Genomic DNA, 12282 nt, shown 5'->3' with positions numbered 1-12282 from the left:
TGAGAAGCAACAGAAATGCTCCCACTCTTGATCTTGCCCCTTTAACAAAACAGGTCTAGCAAACCAGGTGAGCAGCAGTGGTGGTGGTTGGACTTACGTTAATGGGTGGGCCGTGGCATTCAGTTGAATCTGGCTGTCAAGCCAGTTGGACCAGCTATTGTAGTTAAGTAGGTACAGTGTTGACATAAAGCCGGGTCACACCGCAGACTATCGGCTCTTTGATTGGGGGACAGTAGGGACAGTTTAGGACCGTCCGCTGATGGTCCTGGATTGTCCTGTAGACGAACTCAGGGATGCGTCTGTGTGCTCTTTAATGATGATGACCTGATGCACATTTACGATACAAACCAGTGAGTCGTCATTCTTGCATTTTTTACCCTTGTAAAACTGAAAAAAAAACACTGTTTGAAGACACGTCTGATAACGCATGAATCTCACCTTTATGTCGCTTTTCAGTAAGCTTTCTAGAGCAATGTATTTTTTACTTCATTGTAGCGAACTGATCCATAACATTACTGCCCCCTGAGGCCGTAGGGCAGAAAACACACACTGGTACTTGACAGTTTGAGTACTGCAGTTGTAGTGGGTGTTTTTCCCTCAAGAGGCAGCAATGAGCCCATTCTACACCTGAAAAGTAACTTCGACGAGTGACACAAAGGTGAGATTTATACTTTGTTACAAGCGTTTTTTTGTGTGTTTTTTGGTTTTACAAGCGAAAAGACTTAAAGGATGAAGACTAACGGATTGGTTTGACGAATGTACATCTGGTTAACTGCCCCACCTCTATTTAAAGAGCAACGCGCAGCTTCACTGAGCTTTTTCATGGAACCATCCTAACGAACTATTGACAGGGCCTTATGATAAAACATAATTTAACGATAATACTGAGACTTCCACAGAAATGGTCAGCCAACTTTTAGCACAAAAGCAGCCAATCTCTCACCCTGGAGAATGGGAATAAAATGTCCTATAAGAATGGCATTGTAATCATTTTCACTGTGAGACAGAGGACAAGTTATATTGTTTTATTAGGGTTTTAAATCTTAGACAAAAAACACAATCAGCAATGTGATAAACCTACAAAAGGCAGTGATGGAGAGCTTGAACATAGGAATGAACAGTGGAGGGAGGAGGAGGAGGAGGAGGAGGAGGAGGAGGAGGAGGAGCGTGGATTGCTGAGGTCTGATCTGAGTGGTTACTGAATCACGTCTGTCAACAGGAAACAGGGCTGACAAGAATAAAGTGACAAACAGAGCGGAACCAAAGATAAGGATGTAAACTGGTGAAAACAGATTAATCTAGTGACGCTGGGCGTGAATCATTCCACCTGAAGGCAGCCAGAAAATGTGTCACACAGATTTGTTATCACCCTGAACAGATGTGAAGAAAAGAAAATCCCTTTTTACACACATTGAACACAGAATGATGCTGTCCGATAGGTGTTGAATGGAAAATGACAGTAAACATGATATCCTATTTTATTTTTTTTAATCTGTGAGACATTACTGCTACAATGTATTTGTATACTGTACATGTATGTGGCTGACAGAAATATGTGGCTTTCTTTGGAAGTACAAAAAGCAAAGAGTGTAACATCACAGTGACTGGTTGAACTGCATCGACCACTTTTGTTTTACAGCTTAATTTCCTTCTTTGCATCTGTGTTTCTCCCCAGCGCTTTCTCTCCATCTTTCTCTGTGTCCCTCCACTCTTCTTCTTCTTCTTCTTCTTTAAAAGGTGTACGGCCCGACGTAGATGGAGAGTCTGAGGGCGGAGCTGGTCTGGTAGTTGCCCTGGTAGCTGAGCAGAGGGTTAACTGACACCATCTCCAGGTCCAACGTGTACTCTCTGGGGCCCGACACGGCGCGGGCCAGCACCAGCATGGCACTGATATTATTGATTTGCTGTAGACGACAAAAAATACATTAACAAGCGAAATTCTACATTCTTTTCACTTAAAGGAATAGTTTGACATTTTGGGAAATATGCTTATTCCCCTTATTTGGATGAGAAGATCAATACCACTATCATTAAATATAAAGCTACAGACAGCAGTTACTGTAGCTTAGCCTAGCTTTTAAAGACTGGAATAAGGTGGAAACAGGTAGCCTGGCTCTGCCTAACAGCACCTCTATAGCTCACTAATAACCAAGATACATCTTCTTGTGGTTTTTACACTTTTTGTTTGATAAATAATCCAATGTATCCATCAAACCCTAAATTGAGCTTTTTTTTTTTACAGTCAGTGCACTTTAAACTCTGAAGTGTGAGGGTCCTGGGACAGAGGATGTCGTATGTGTACAGATTGTAAAGCCTTCTGAGGTAAATTTGTGATTTGGGGCTATACAAAATAAATGGAATTGAATAAAGTCTTCACGCTGGTCAAAGGTTTTGTCAGCAGATGCAATCATACTCCTTCTCTATGCAGCTGTAACGGCTCTCACCCTGATGTAGAAGTCTCCGTTGTCGTCCCCGGACCGGATGCGGAAGGTGTTGTAAGCCCCTGGAGAGACGCTGGTGGCCTGAATCTGGAAGATGTCTGAGGGGACGGAGCGCTCCGAGGTGATGCTCATGTAGCGGTGGACGATGGAGAAAGGCAGATCTCGACAGACAGGCTTGTTGACGGGGCAAACACAGCGGCTGGACACACACAGAGAGAAGTAAGTCCACTTAAGTACAATAAGTATTAAAATTGTATTAATGTTTGGTGCAGAAAAACTGTAACCGTAGTTCATACATCAGCCAGCAGAGGGAGTAACATGACTGAAAGGAAAGTTCTTCTAAAATCTAAACAAATATTGAACAGTAGCCATTTTTTTCCCTCATGTTTTTCTAAAACACATTTTATACTACCAAATCATCTGGGATATGTTAATAGGGACCCACACCTGTTCCCAATCCAGCACTTGTAACAGTGTAATGGTTTTCTTATTGCAGTGGACCATGTTCAGAAGAAAAGGTTGGAAGTTGGACTCTTATGTGGAAAAAGTAATTGGGTAATCTTCCAGTTTCAGCCATACTCAATACAGGGGATGATTATATTCTGAGCTGATGGCCAGCACATATTTTAGTAATTGGGAAAAGGTGTGTGGCCGTGTACAGAAGCTTTCATGAGGTGTCACTCACTTCTCAGACACCTGTACATAAGGGTCCTGGCACCGGTTTGTGTCCACACACTGGTATCGTCCGTGGATATTTACGCACGTCTGTGTGTCGCTACACTGATGCTCGCCTGTTTCACATTCATTTATATCTGCAGAAGAAAAACAGCTGATGATGTTTGATTTGAACAAGAACGGGACAAGAATAGAGCTACTGTCAAAGAATGAATAAGCGTTGACTCAGTGCAGCATTTGTGACTCTGAAAGCACAGAGAGGAAGGTGTTAGGACTGGAGGGAGGAAAAGGAGGCGGGTGTGCTTACCCTGGCATAGCCTGGTGCCTTGCAGCTGGTATCCTTCTGGGCACACACAGGAGAACTTCCCTGGTTCGTTGACACATTGATACTGGCACAGGTAGCTGGAGTAGCTGCACTCATCGATGTCTGTCAAGTGAAACGGTCAGATGTATAACGGGAAAAGAAAACAAAGTAACTGAAGTTTGTACTATCGCTCATATTAATCCTTTTCTACAGACAGGGTGGGTCTCTCACCGTTACAAGCAAAGCCATCAGGCCCCAGTTCATAGCCCTGGTCACAGCGACACAGGAAGGTGCCATACGTGTTGTAACACCTCTGAGAGCAGGGGGCACCCATCTCACATTCATTCACATCTGAAGGAAGGGGAGGTAGATGTTATAGATAAAGTTAAATGCTGACAGAGTCAAATAGCAAACACATCCCAAAAAACAGTTGTTGGATCAAAAACTCCAACTGAAGGCAAAAAATCGAAACGATTGCTCCAAATACATAAAAGGCCCTGAAAACACATTTTCTCAATCAGCTTGTTACTTCGAATGGTGGGGTCCAAAATTAACACACCAAACTGTTTTTCGGTTTTCTTCACACAACAGATTTCTTTCTGTGCTGTTTTTATCACTATTGTAAAGTGAGATGTTGGAAGAAGGCAACATACTGTGCATCTGTGCACCGATTAGAATTAGTCAATATTGAATCAATATGTAATGACAGTTGTGGGAATGTTGTTAACGTTGCCAGGCCACTGACAGTCAAATGGGATCAAACCACAACTGATGAAGCAGCTTAACAGAGCTTTTGAGTGTCAGACCAGTCATACATTTTCTTAAATCTTAACTTTAACTGTTACTTATGTTGTTATGGACTTGTAATGTTACAGAGAAATGCTTACATTGATTTAGAATTGCACTGCTGTAACATTGTCAGACTCACAATGGAACAAAAGATACATATCTACACATTCTTCTTCCTTGATGAAATGTAGCGAATTGGTTACCCATAATTCAACTCAACTGCTGACAGGGATTTGGTTGTATTATGCTAGTGGTGGCTAATGTAGCCATTAGCCTCAAGCAGAGATGAGGTGCGTACTACAGATGTCTCACTTCATTATAATTCTACACCACCAGTTGTTTTTTTTTATTTTCCAACTTGTGGTCTTCAGCCTCAATCGATGATGAGTCACTTGAGGCAATTTATCAGACTTCATACAACTCCCTCTGAGACTACAAAAGGCTTTACACAACTTCTTTCACATATGCAGTACTCCCCAAAACTTGTTAAGAGACTTTAATTGAAAATCGATGGGGTTGCCCTTTAAGATTTAAACCTACATTTTTCAAAGGCTTTCAGTTTTTACATTTTTGTCAAAGCCTGAGTAAGATCTCTGTAAGATCAAAATTGATCGGAGACACTAAGAACACTGTGCAGACTTCAGAGACATTGCCTTTGACTGTTGAGTCTTATAACCGGTTGCAGTGGGCGTCACTCACCGATGCAAGATCGGTTGTTTCCTGCCAGCTGGAAACCAGGTTCACACTGACAGGAGAAGGAGCCGGGGACATTAACACAGCGATGTTGGCAGTACCTGTACCTGCACTCATCGATGTCTGAGAGAGAGAGAAATGGAGTCAGAAAAGGGGTATTCACAGTCCTACAGGTTAAGGTCACTCTTGTGGCTATAACTAACTCCCCCAGGCCATGTAGCAAGAAAAAAAAACAGTCAGAATTGCCATATTTAAACCTGCTAGCTACCCTAGTTAAAGGATGAATTGAGATTATCTCACCAATGCACTCTGTGCCAACCTTGCGGTAACCATCCGGGCACTGACAGGTGAAGGCACCCAGTGTGTTGATACACTGCTGGCTGGGCTGGCAGTCGTGTTCGTCTCGCTCACACTCATTGATATCTGTGTTTGTGAGTGGAAAAAAAGGACACACATGGAACAAAAAAAAAAGTGTGGTTATTGTGAGAAAACACAGCATCTTTCATCATGACTGAAAGGCACAGTCTGACTGTTGGAGGGCAGACGATGGCGACTGTGTTCTCCTCATTTGCACCCGACAGCTGAGAATATAACATCATGTTTGCGGTCCCAGATGAACACCTCGTTGTCCTCCATCGCTAGTAGGTTTCTCGCTTCGAGTCAGATTCTTAAAGCACAGCAGCTGTCCTTGTGTGAAATCTTCCAAATTCCTACGGTGTCTGTCTGCCCCCCGTGGACTCATACTCACTCACACCCACACAGTTTGCACCAACACGCAGTCTACAGTCCCAACACCTGTTACGGCCACCTGGCCTCGCAATCTGTGGCTTCTGACAATAAACTTACACAATCACACACACACAAACATGCTTAATGATCACCCATCCTGGGGCCACCTGTCCACCTCCAACCCCCAGACCTACAAACCAGACACCCACCCACACAGCTGTCTCCCTGCGCCTCGTAGCCCAGAGGGCAGGGGTTGGTCTCGGTGGGAGTGATGGGAGGCTCTGGGGCCGGGATGACCGACGCAGAGCGGGGAAGGCACAGGTACCCTCCGTAGTGGTTGAAGCACTTCATTTCCCCTTTGCATGCATCTGCAATGGTCTCACACTCGTTTATGTCTGATGGGAGACGCAGAGACGACTTGTTAGGAATTAATCAAAAGGACAAGACAGAGCATGAGGAGCAACAGGATGATCCCAGCTGTGACTGTATACAAGAATTAGGTGGTGAGATGGAATAAATGCAGGTACAAGAGTGTTTTACCTTTGCAGTGCTCAGTCTGATGGTCCCATTGATACCCATCTGTGCATTCCTGCAAAGAACACCAGAGAGAGAAAGAGAGAGTGAGAAAATGATGGAAAGGAACAGGCACCCTGAGCCAAGTAGTTGCATAATATATTCATAAAACATAATAAATCCCCAGTAGTGGAACTTAAAAAAATAAGTACAGGATAGAGAAACTTGTTTCCTGTGTAGGAGTGCTGGGCTAAAACAACAAGAAGGCTGCTGCCGTTAAAGGCTTTGTCACATTTTGAAATACTTTCCTTAAGCCGAATGTCATTTTTAAAAACAAAGAATTTATAGCCACTGTTTGGTAAAAGGGTCATTATCATTCTGGAAAAAAATATGTTGCTGTGAGCTACATGGAAAGAAAAAGCGTGGCAAGAAAGAAACATGGAATTAAAGCTAAAATTACCCCCAACTACAACTAATATAAAATATTGGAAAGGGAAAACTGCTGTGGAATATTAAACAAGATGAATATGAGGAAACAAGAAATGGAGCTAGGAAACAAGAAATGGAGCTAGGAGAGAAGAAAGAGGCGAGGAGGTCAACATTTCAACACAAAAAATGTCATATGGAAGAAAGGAAAAGAAGTAAGAGAGGAGAAGAAAAGCAGGTGAAGAGATTTGTCCATCCTTACCGTGTAGGTGTCACTTTCTGTAGGTGGCTGTGAAATAGCACTGCGGAGGAGCACAGACACACATATGCACACGCACAAGACTGACACACAAGCACCCTGCATACTAATGCACTAATGTGGGGAAGATGGGACGGTAACACACGTAAAACATGCACACAAACACTCTGCTATCACACAGGTAGCGCTGCTTTGAAGATGAGAGAGAGGCAGCCGAGAGGTGGTATCTGTATTTCAGAGGGAGACAGAGAGAAAGAAAGAAAAAAAAGCAACATTAGAAACTCAGAATCACAAAATGTTTTGATTCAGTCTGATGCTGGGAGCTGCTCCCACCGCTGAACTGGATAAATCAACCATAAATCAATCATTTTGCAAAAAGAACTGGAGCCAGGCTGTTGTTTTTTTAAGTAGGCCTGTCAGTCAGAACACAAACAGTTAGCGTCTTGGACTTGGTTCACTGTTTGTCAACCAAACAGTTCCCCGTTGATCGCAGCCGAAATAAATTGAATGAATCACTCTGCCAGGTAAAAACATAAACATCGTGACGTACTCCATCCTTCAGCTGAAAATAACAAAGTCAACATCACAGAAATACTTTCATATTAGCTGCTCACAGAAGACTCTCTGTGTCTCCAGGCTGGCAGACTACAACTCACTGGAATGATAGTCTCGCTGCGTGCTGCCTCCAGAGGTTCGGTTCACTGTGTATCAGAGTGAACCATAAATCATGGCCATTAGTTGCATATTTTATAACAGCATCTCCTGCTCTGCTGCTTCCATCTGTGAGATAGATTTTAAGTTAATTTGTCTTTGTGACAAAGAATCTCCTCTGTAGAAGCTGTGTTGTGTTTTGTCATTGGTGCAAAGTAACTAAGTACTCAAATGCTATACATATTTTAAAGTAGTATGTCTACTCCACTACAATTCAGAGAGTTATCAATACACAGTCAAATGTGAAAAAGTTGAGGGAGCCTTCTTATGGAAGCCCAGTTTTTATGTCAATTGATGTTTTGACCCACCGTTCGGCCCTGCAGTGGGTATCAGGCTGTGTCGTCATAAATATACTGGGCCTTCTGAAAGGTGACAGGTTTTTTTATTCTGATGAAGACATTTGTAAGAAAAGATTCTGTAAGTCATTATAATGAAACACTATCTAAAAATAACATCTTATTTGGCCTATCTCAAAATAATGAAAAATTCAATAATAATGAGTTAGCTTCTCAAAAAAAATAATTTAGCATTTAAAAATAAGGAAACATTCTCTCAATATTTTTGATCTCAAATAAATCATTATTTTGAGATCTTCTCATTATAATGACTTTTATTTTTCATCACGGTGGCGGAAATGAGCTTCCGGTGTGTTTGCACAATTAAAGGCAGCAAATCAGCGCGCTCCAGTTCCTTCATTTACTTTTTAAGTGTGCTGTCCTTGAGCCGAGAGGCACCTGATTTAGCTGCAGGCTGCTGGAAGATGTACAAGAGTCCTGTTTCAAGGGAAATGTTGTAGTTTTTACTCCATTAAAGTTATCTGAGAACTCATGTTAGTAGTTACTTTGATTTTACATACAAAAAAACTATGTATTCTTATATATTAAAAGCCCTGTGCACCAGGGGATTTCATTAATGTGGCTGATTAGACCTGCTCTGGTTGAAGTTGTGCAAGGTTCCGCTGTGATTTACGTCACCAATAAGGATAAAGTTGTAACTTGTTCTGCAAAAGAACAGAACAGCCCCTGAAGTTATTTTTTCCTTGTTTTACAAGATAACTTTATTATTACAAAATATAATCTTGTGTGCCTAATCTTACAGGGTACCCATACTGAAAGGGGCCATTAGGGATAATGAGCACTTTCACTTTGGATAAGTTATTTGCTGGTAGCCTAATACGTATGTACTTATGGATTTTAAATGCAGGGCTCACTTGCATTCTAGTATTTTTACACTGTGATATTGCTTCTTTTACGTAAGTAGTGGATCTAAGTACTTTACAACCAGTGTATTTTGAGACAGATTTATAGTGTATTATGTTTGCTGAGTATTCTAAGTATTCTGATGGACTTGGCTTTTCTCCCAGCAGAGACACAACCACCCTTCAGTTAATGTTCCTGGAGAGATGCTATAAGTGGTTAAGCTGACTCTAAACATAAACAAATCACCTATTCCAGCTCCCGCAGACCAAAAGAAGTAGGGAAAAAAAACAGGCTAATTGAAGGAATGAAAAAAATTCTGAGAGAGTGCTGTTTGCAGAGTCCGTGAGCTCCAGTTAAAATACATGACGGGAAAGTTATAATCACCGCCTGTCTACGTGCACAGGCACATGCTCTGAAATGTCAGGAGGCCACATCTGCAGGCATGGCTCATTGTTGTATTTCATGTTGAGACAAACAGAAGGCCGCAGGGTGACGTGGACACACTCAAATACTTGATGGATGACATCACAGGCCAATCGTGAACCTCTGCGGGGTTAAAAGCAACAAAACATGCCCTCATCCTGTAAGCACAGACGGTAACACATACCACTGTGCAATCAGGCGGCCGCAGTACGTGACCTCTCTGAGTTGGCCCATCGGACACTTACAACCAGCAAGAATGTGACCCAAAACCACCCAAAAACAAAACTGACCATCGGTCCGGGGTCCAGACACTCACTGGCTACTGAGAGTGGGCAGCAGGGATGCATGGGTGTATCCCTGATGTCGCTGGAGACCAAGTGGCGGTGGACCTCTGGAATGCCCGTGGCAAGGATGTGGGCGCCAGTTCTCAGCTGGGATGCCCTGCCACGGCAGTGGTTCCCAGAGTATCAGGTTCTGGGAAACCCCCCATGGTTCACATAGGAGGATAGCTGGTGCCAAACCTCTAGCCACTGCTCCCCTAACCTCTCATCTCTCCTCCTTGTGTAGGTGGATGTCCGACAATGTGACCCAAGAGCCGAAATTCATCGTCTAGGTTTTTGACAGAAACAGGTTGTCTGTGAAACCACATCGTTACGAAAAATATACTTATCCTTTCTGTTGGTTCGGACTGCTGCTTTTGACATTTACTTGACAGAACATTTACTAGAGAAAATAATCAGCAGAGTTATTGGTAGCCCTAGTATAATCCTCAAAATATTACTGCTCTAACACCTGTTCAGTACAGCATCAACAGTACTTCTAATATAATTACCATGTCAGGCTTACCCTCTCCTCAGTAACAGCAGACTGACCCATTTCTAAATTCACACAGTCAGCACAATTTATTAACACGCACGATTTCAGGCGGCTTATAAAAGTGACCATATGGGGACCAAGAAAAACACACAGTTGGACCACACACACACACACACACAGAGTGTAAACTGCAGGATGGTCATGTGTTGTAATGTATACATAGCTAACTTTGTGTTGTTCTGCTTGGTTGTGCATGGAGCAGCCTGAGAACACGGTGGCCCAGCGGGCTAAAACTGCACTCCGTTACCGCTGTGGCAGTGAACCTGTAAATCCACAACCAGGGGTTCACTATCACTCTCTCTCACACACACACACACACACACACACACACACATACACACATATAGCCTAACTCCTGTCCTGGAAAACTCCACAGTCAGTGATATATTGTGGCCTGCAGAAGAAATTCACACTCTGTAAATGTGATAAATCCCTCTGGTGTGGTTCTGTTCTCCCAGTGGTGATACTGCTCTGTTTCCCTGTGTAAAGGGGGGTTAAAGAGCTGTGATTTATTAGTGTATGCATACAATGTGGCACAAGATGATGGGCTGCTCTCAGGGGAACTGTGCCTGCTTCCTGTTGCCTTTATAATCCCACTGAGTCATTACAGTGACGCTGGGGCTGTCACATGTTAGCTATTAGGAGTATACGGAATAAACAGTGCTGAAATGCACTGTCAAATCATAGTGAGGCAGCATCCTACACTGTCTGTGATGTTATCCAGAGTGTTTTGTGTGTGTGTGTGTGTGTGTGTGTGTGTGTGTGTGTGTGTGTGTGTGTGTGTGTGTGTGTGTGTGTGTGTGTGTGTGTGTGTGTGTCTGTGTATGTTCCTGTAGCTGCCACCTGTTTCTTCTTTTTGTTCAAAAGTCTCTGCTGCTTTGTCCCGGAAATTTTCACCGGAGTGACTAAACTGAGATTGTGACACTGACTTCGTTGTACAAGAGAGATGAGGTGGAAGAACATACTGTGCGATAATACATGCTCTGTGACTCATTACCTCTCTTCCTGTCTATCCCCCTATTACAGTCTCTGAAACACAGTGCCAAGAAGCAAACTACTCGGACTGGAAGCTACATTATCTTGGCTTTCATAAGCAGCGATATGAAGCTGCGAGAGCAGAGCCGAGAGCAGAGCAGTGGTGGTACTGTGACGTGTATGGCCTGTACCAGAAAAGAAGGTACCTTAAAAAACATGATCAGTCATCCAAAGGTTCTCCTTTTCATACAAATCTCTTCTAACATGGTTGTCAGACGTTAAAGAAACACACGGAAACTCACAAATGAATCTTTTTCGGATGGGTCTTCTCCTTCTGACCGGTGTGTCCTTCTGCTGGCTGCGGTCGTCCCGGCTGAGTTGGCGCACAGAAGTGGTCCCTTAAACTCCTGCCTGTCTGACCCTGAGAGAGTGAGTGGGGAGACCGACAGCTGGAGCAGCTGAACACATGCAAAGGGAGGGAGAGAGAGAGAGAGAGAGAGCAAGAGACGGAGAAGAGAGAGAGAGGGAGGAGAGGGACAGCCCATTCTTACCCCCCCACCTCCTTCCCGCCTCTGGCCCCCTGCACTGCCATCCTCCACTCTCCAAACCCCCTCTCCCTGACCCCCCAGGATGCAAATTCCTGGTCTGCGGCCCAAATACCAAAATTCCAAATCTGTCCAAATCGCAGGCCGAACAACAACTCACAGATTCACACACTTGCCCCCCCATCTTCATACCCAGTGCCCCCTCTTACTGGTCCCACAACACACCTGGTTTCATTTAAACTAAACCCCCGCAAAAGCTCCAAACTCTCCACCCCCTTTCCTCCCTCCCTTTTCCCATTTACCCCCCATCTATCTATACTTACCTCCCCCATCTTTTACTCTTTTTTTTCTTCTTTCCATAAAGCGACTAAAGCCCTCGCTCTCATCCAATCTGACATGCAGGATATTTATAGCCGGGGAGAGAGAAGTTAATGGAATGTGGACAAAAATTAGAGAGTGGAAGAGAAAGAAAGTGGAGACCTATTCGGAAAATTTGTCTGGAGGACAGAGAATAAACTGGAGGACGCTTCGTGGGATGAAATAGAGAAAATAAAATACTATCGTTATTCTCGAACTGCTCTGCTGCTCTGCTTGTATGTACATGACTAATCCATTACTGCACTTGGAATAACTTCAGCTGTATTTTTTCTTGCAAAATTATCAGTGTGCTTTGCAAACTGGTTAAGATGTTGCTTAACCCAGATTTTATGAGTCTGACTCAAGC

At 43.4% G+C, this 12282-nt stretch overlaps 1 protein-coding gene across 1 annotated transcript; it reads right to left on the bottom strand.

Moving 5' to 3' along the window:
• Positions 1 to 1011: 1011 nt before the first annotated feature.
• On the bottom strand, positions 1012 to 11485 carry efemp2a (EGF containing fibulin extracellular matrix protein 2a). The gene is made up of 11 exons (XM_068714998.1): positions 11316 to 11485; positions 6833 to 7056; positions 6172 to 6220; positions 5841 to 6026; positions 5203 to 5325; positions 4909 to 5025; positions 3652 to 3771; positions 3424 to 3543; positions 3127 to 3253; positions 2445 to 2640; positions 1012 to 1904 (listed from the first exon to the last, which is right to left on the bottom strand). Exons 2-11 carry the CDS (start codon positions 6932 to 6934, stop codon positions 1731 to 1733), a joined length of 1314 nt encoding a protein of 437 aa, XP_068571099.1. The 5' UTR covers positions 6935 to 7056; positions 11316 to 11485; the 3' UTR covers positions 1012 to 1730.
• Between the last annotated feature and the right edge of the window lie 797 nt (positions 11486 to 12282).

This window comes from Cebidichthys violaceus, unplaced genomic scaffold (assembly GCF_023349555.1).
Source record: "Cebidichthys violaceus isolate CVI_PGR_0920_01 unplaced genomic scaffold, fCebVio1.0.p SCAF_2, whole genome shotgun sequence".
Lineage (NCBI taxonomy): Eukaryota > Metazoa > Chordata > Actinopteri > Perciformes > Stichaeidae > Cebidichthys > Cebidichthys violaceus.
Note: the sequence above shows the minus strand (reverse complement) of the source record. Positions and strands in the feature narration are given on the sequence as shown.

Excerpts from the sequence above, each read along its gene's own strand:
- efemp2a (XM_068714998.1), bottom strand. The coding sequence starts at position 6,934 with ATGCAGGGTGCTTGTGTGTCAGTCTTGTGCGTGTGCATATGTGTGTCT. Across the intron at positions 3,772-4,908 it reads AAACAACCGATCTTGCATCG|ATGTGAATGAATGTGAGATG; the intron begins GTGAGTGACGCC and ends CCCTTCCTTCAG. Across the intron at positions 2,641-3,126 it reads TATGTACAGGTGTCTGAGAA|CCGCTGTGTTTGCCCCGTCA; the intron begins GTGAGTGACACC and ends GTGTGTGTCCAG.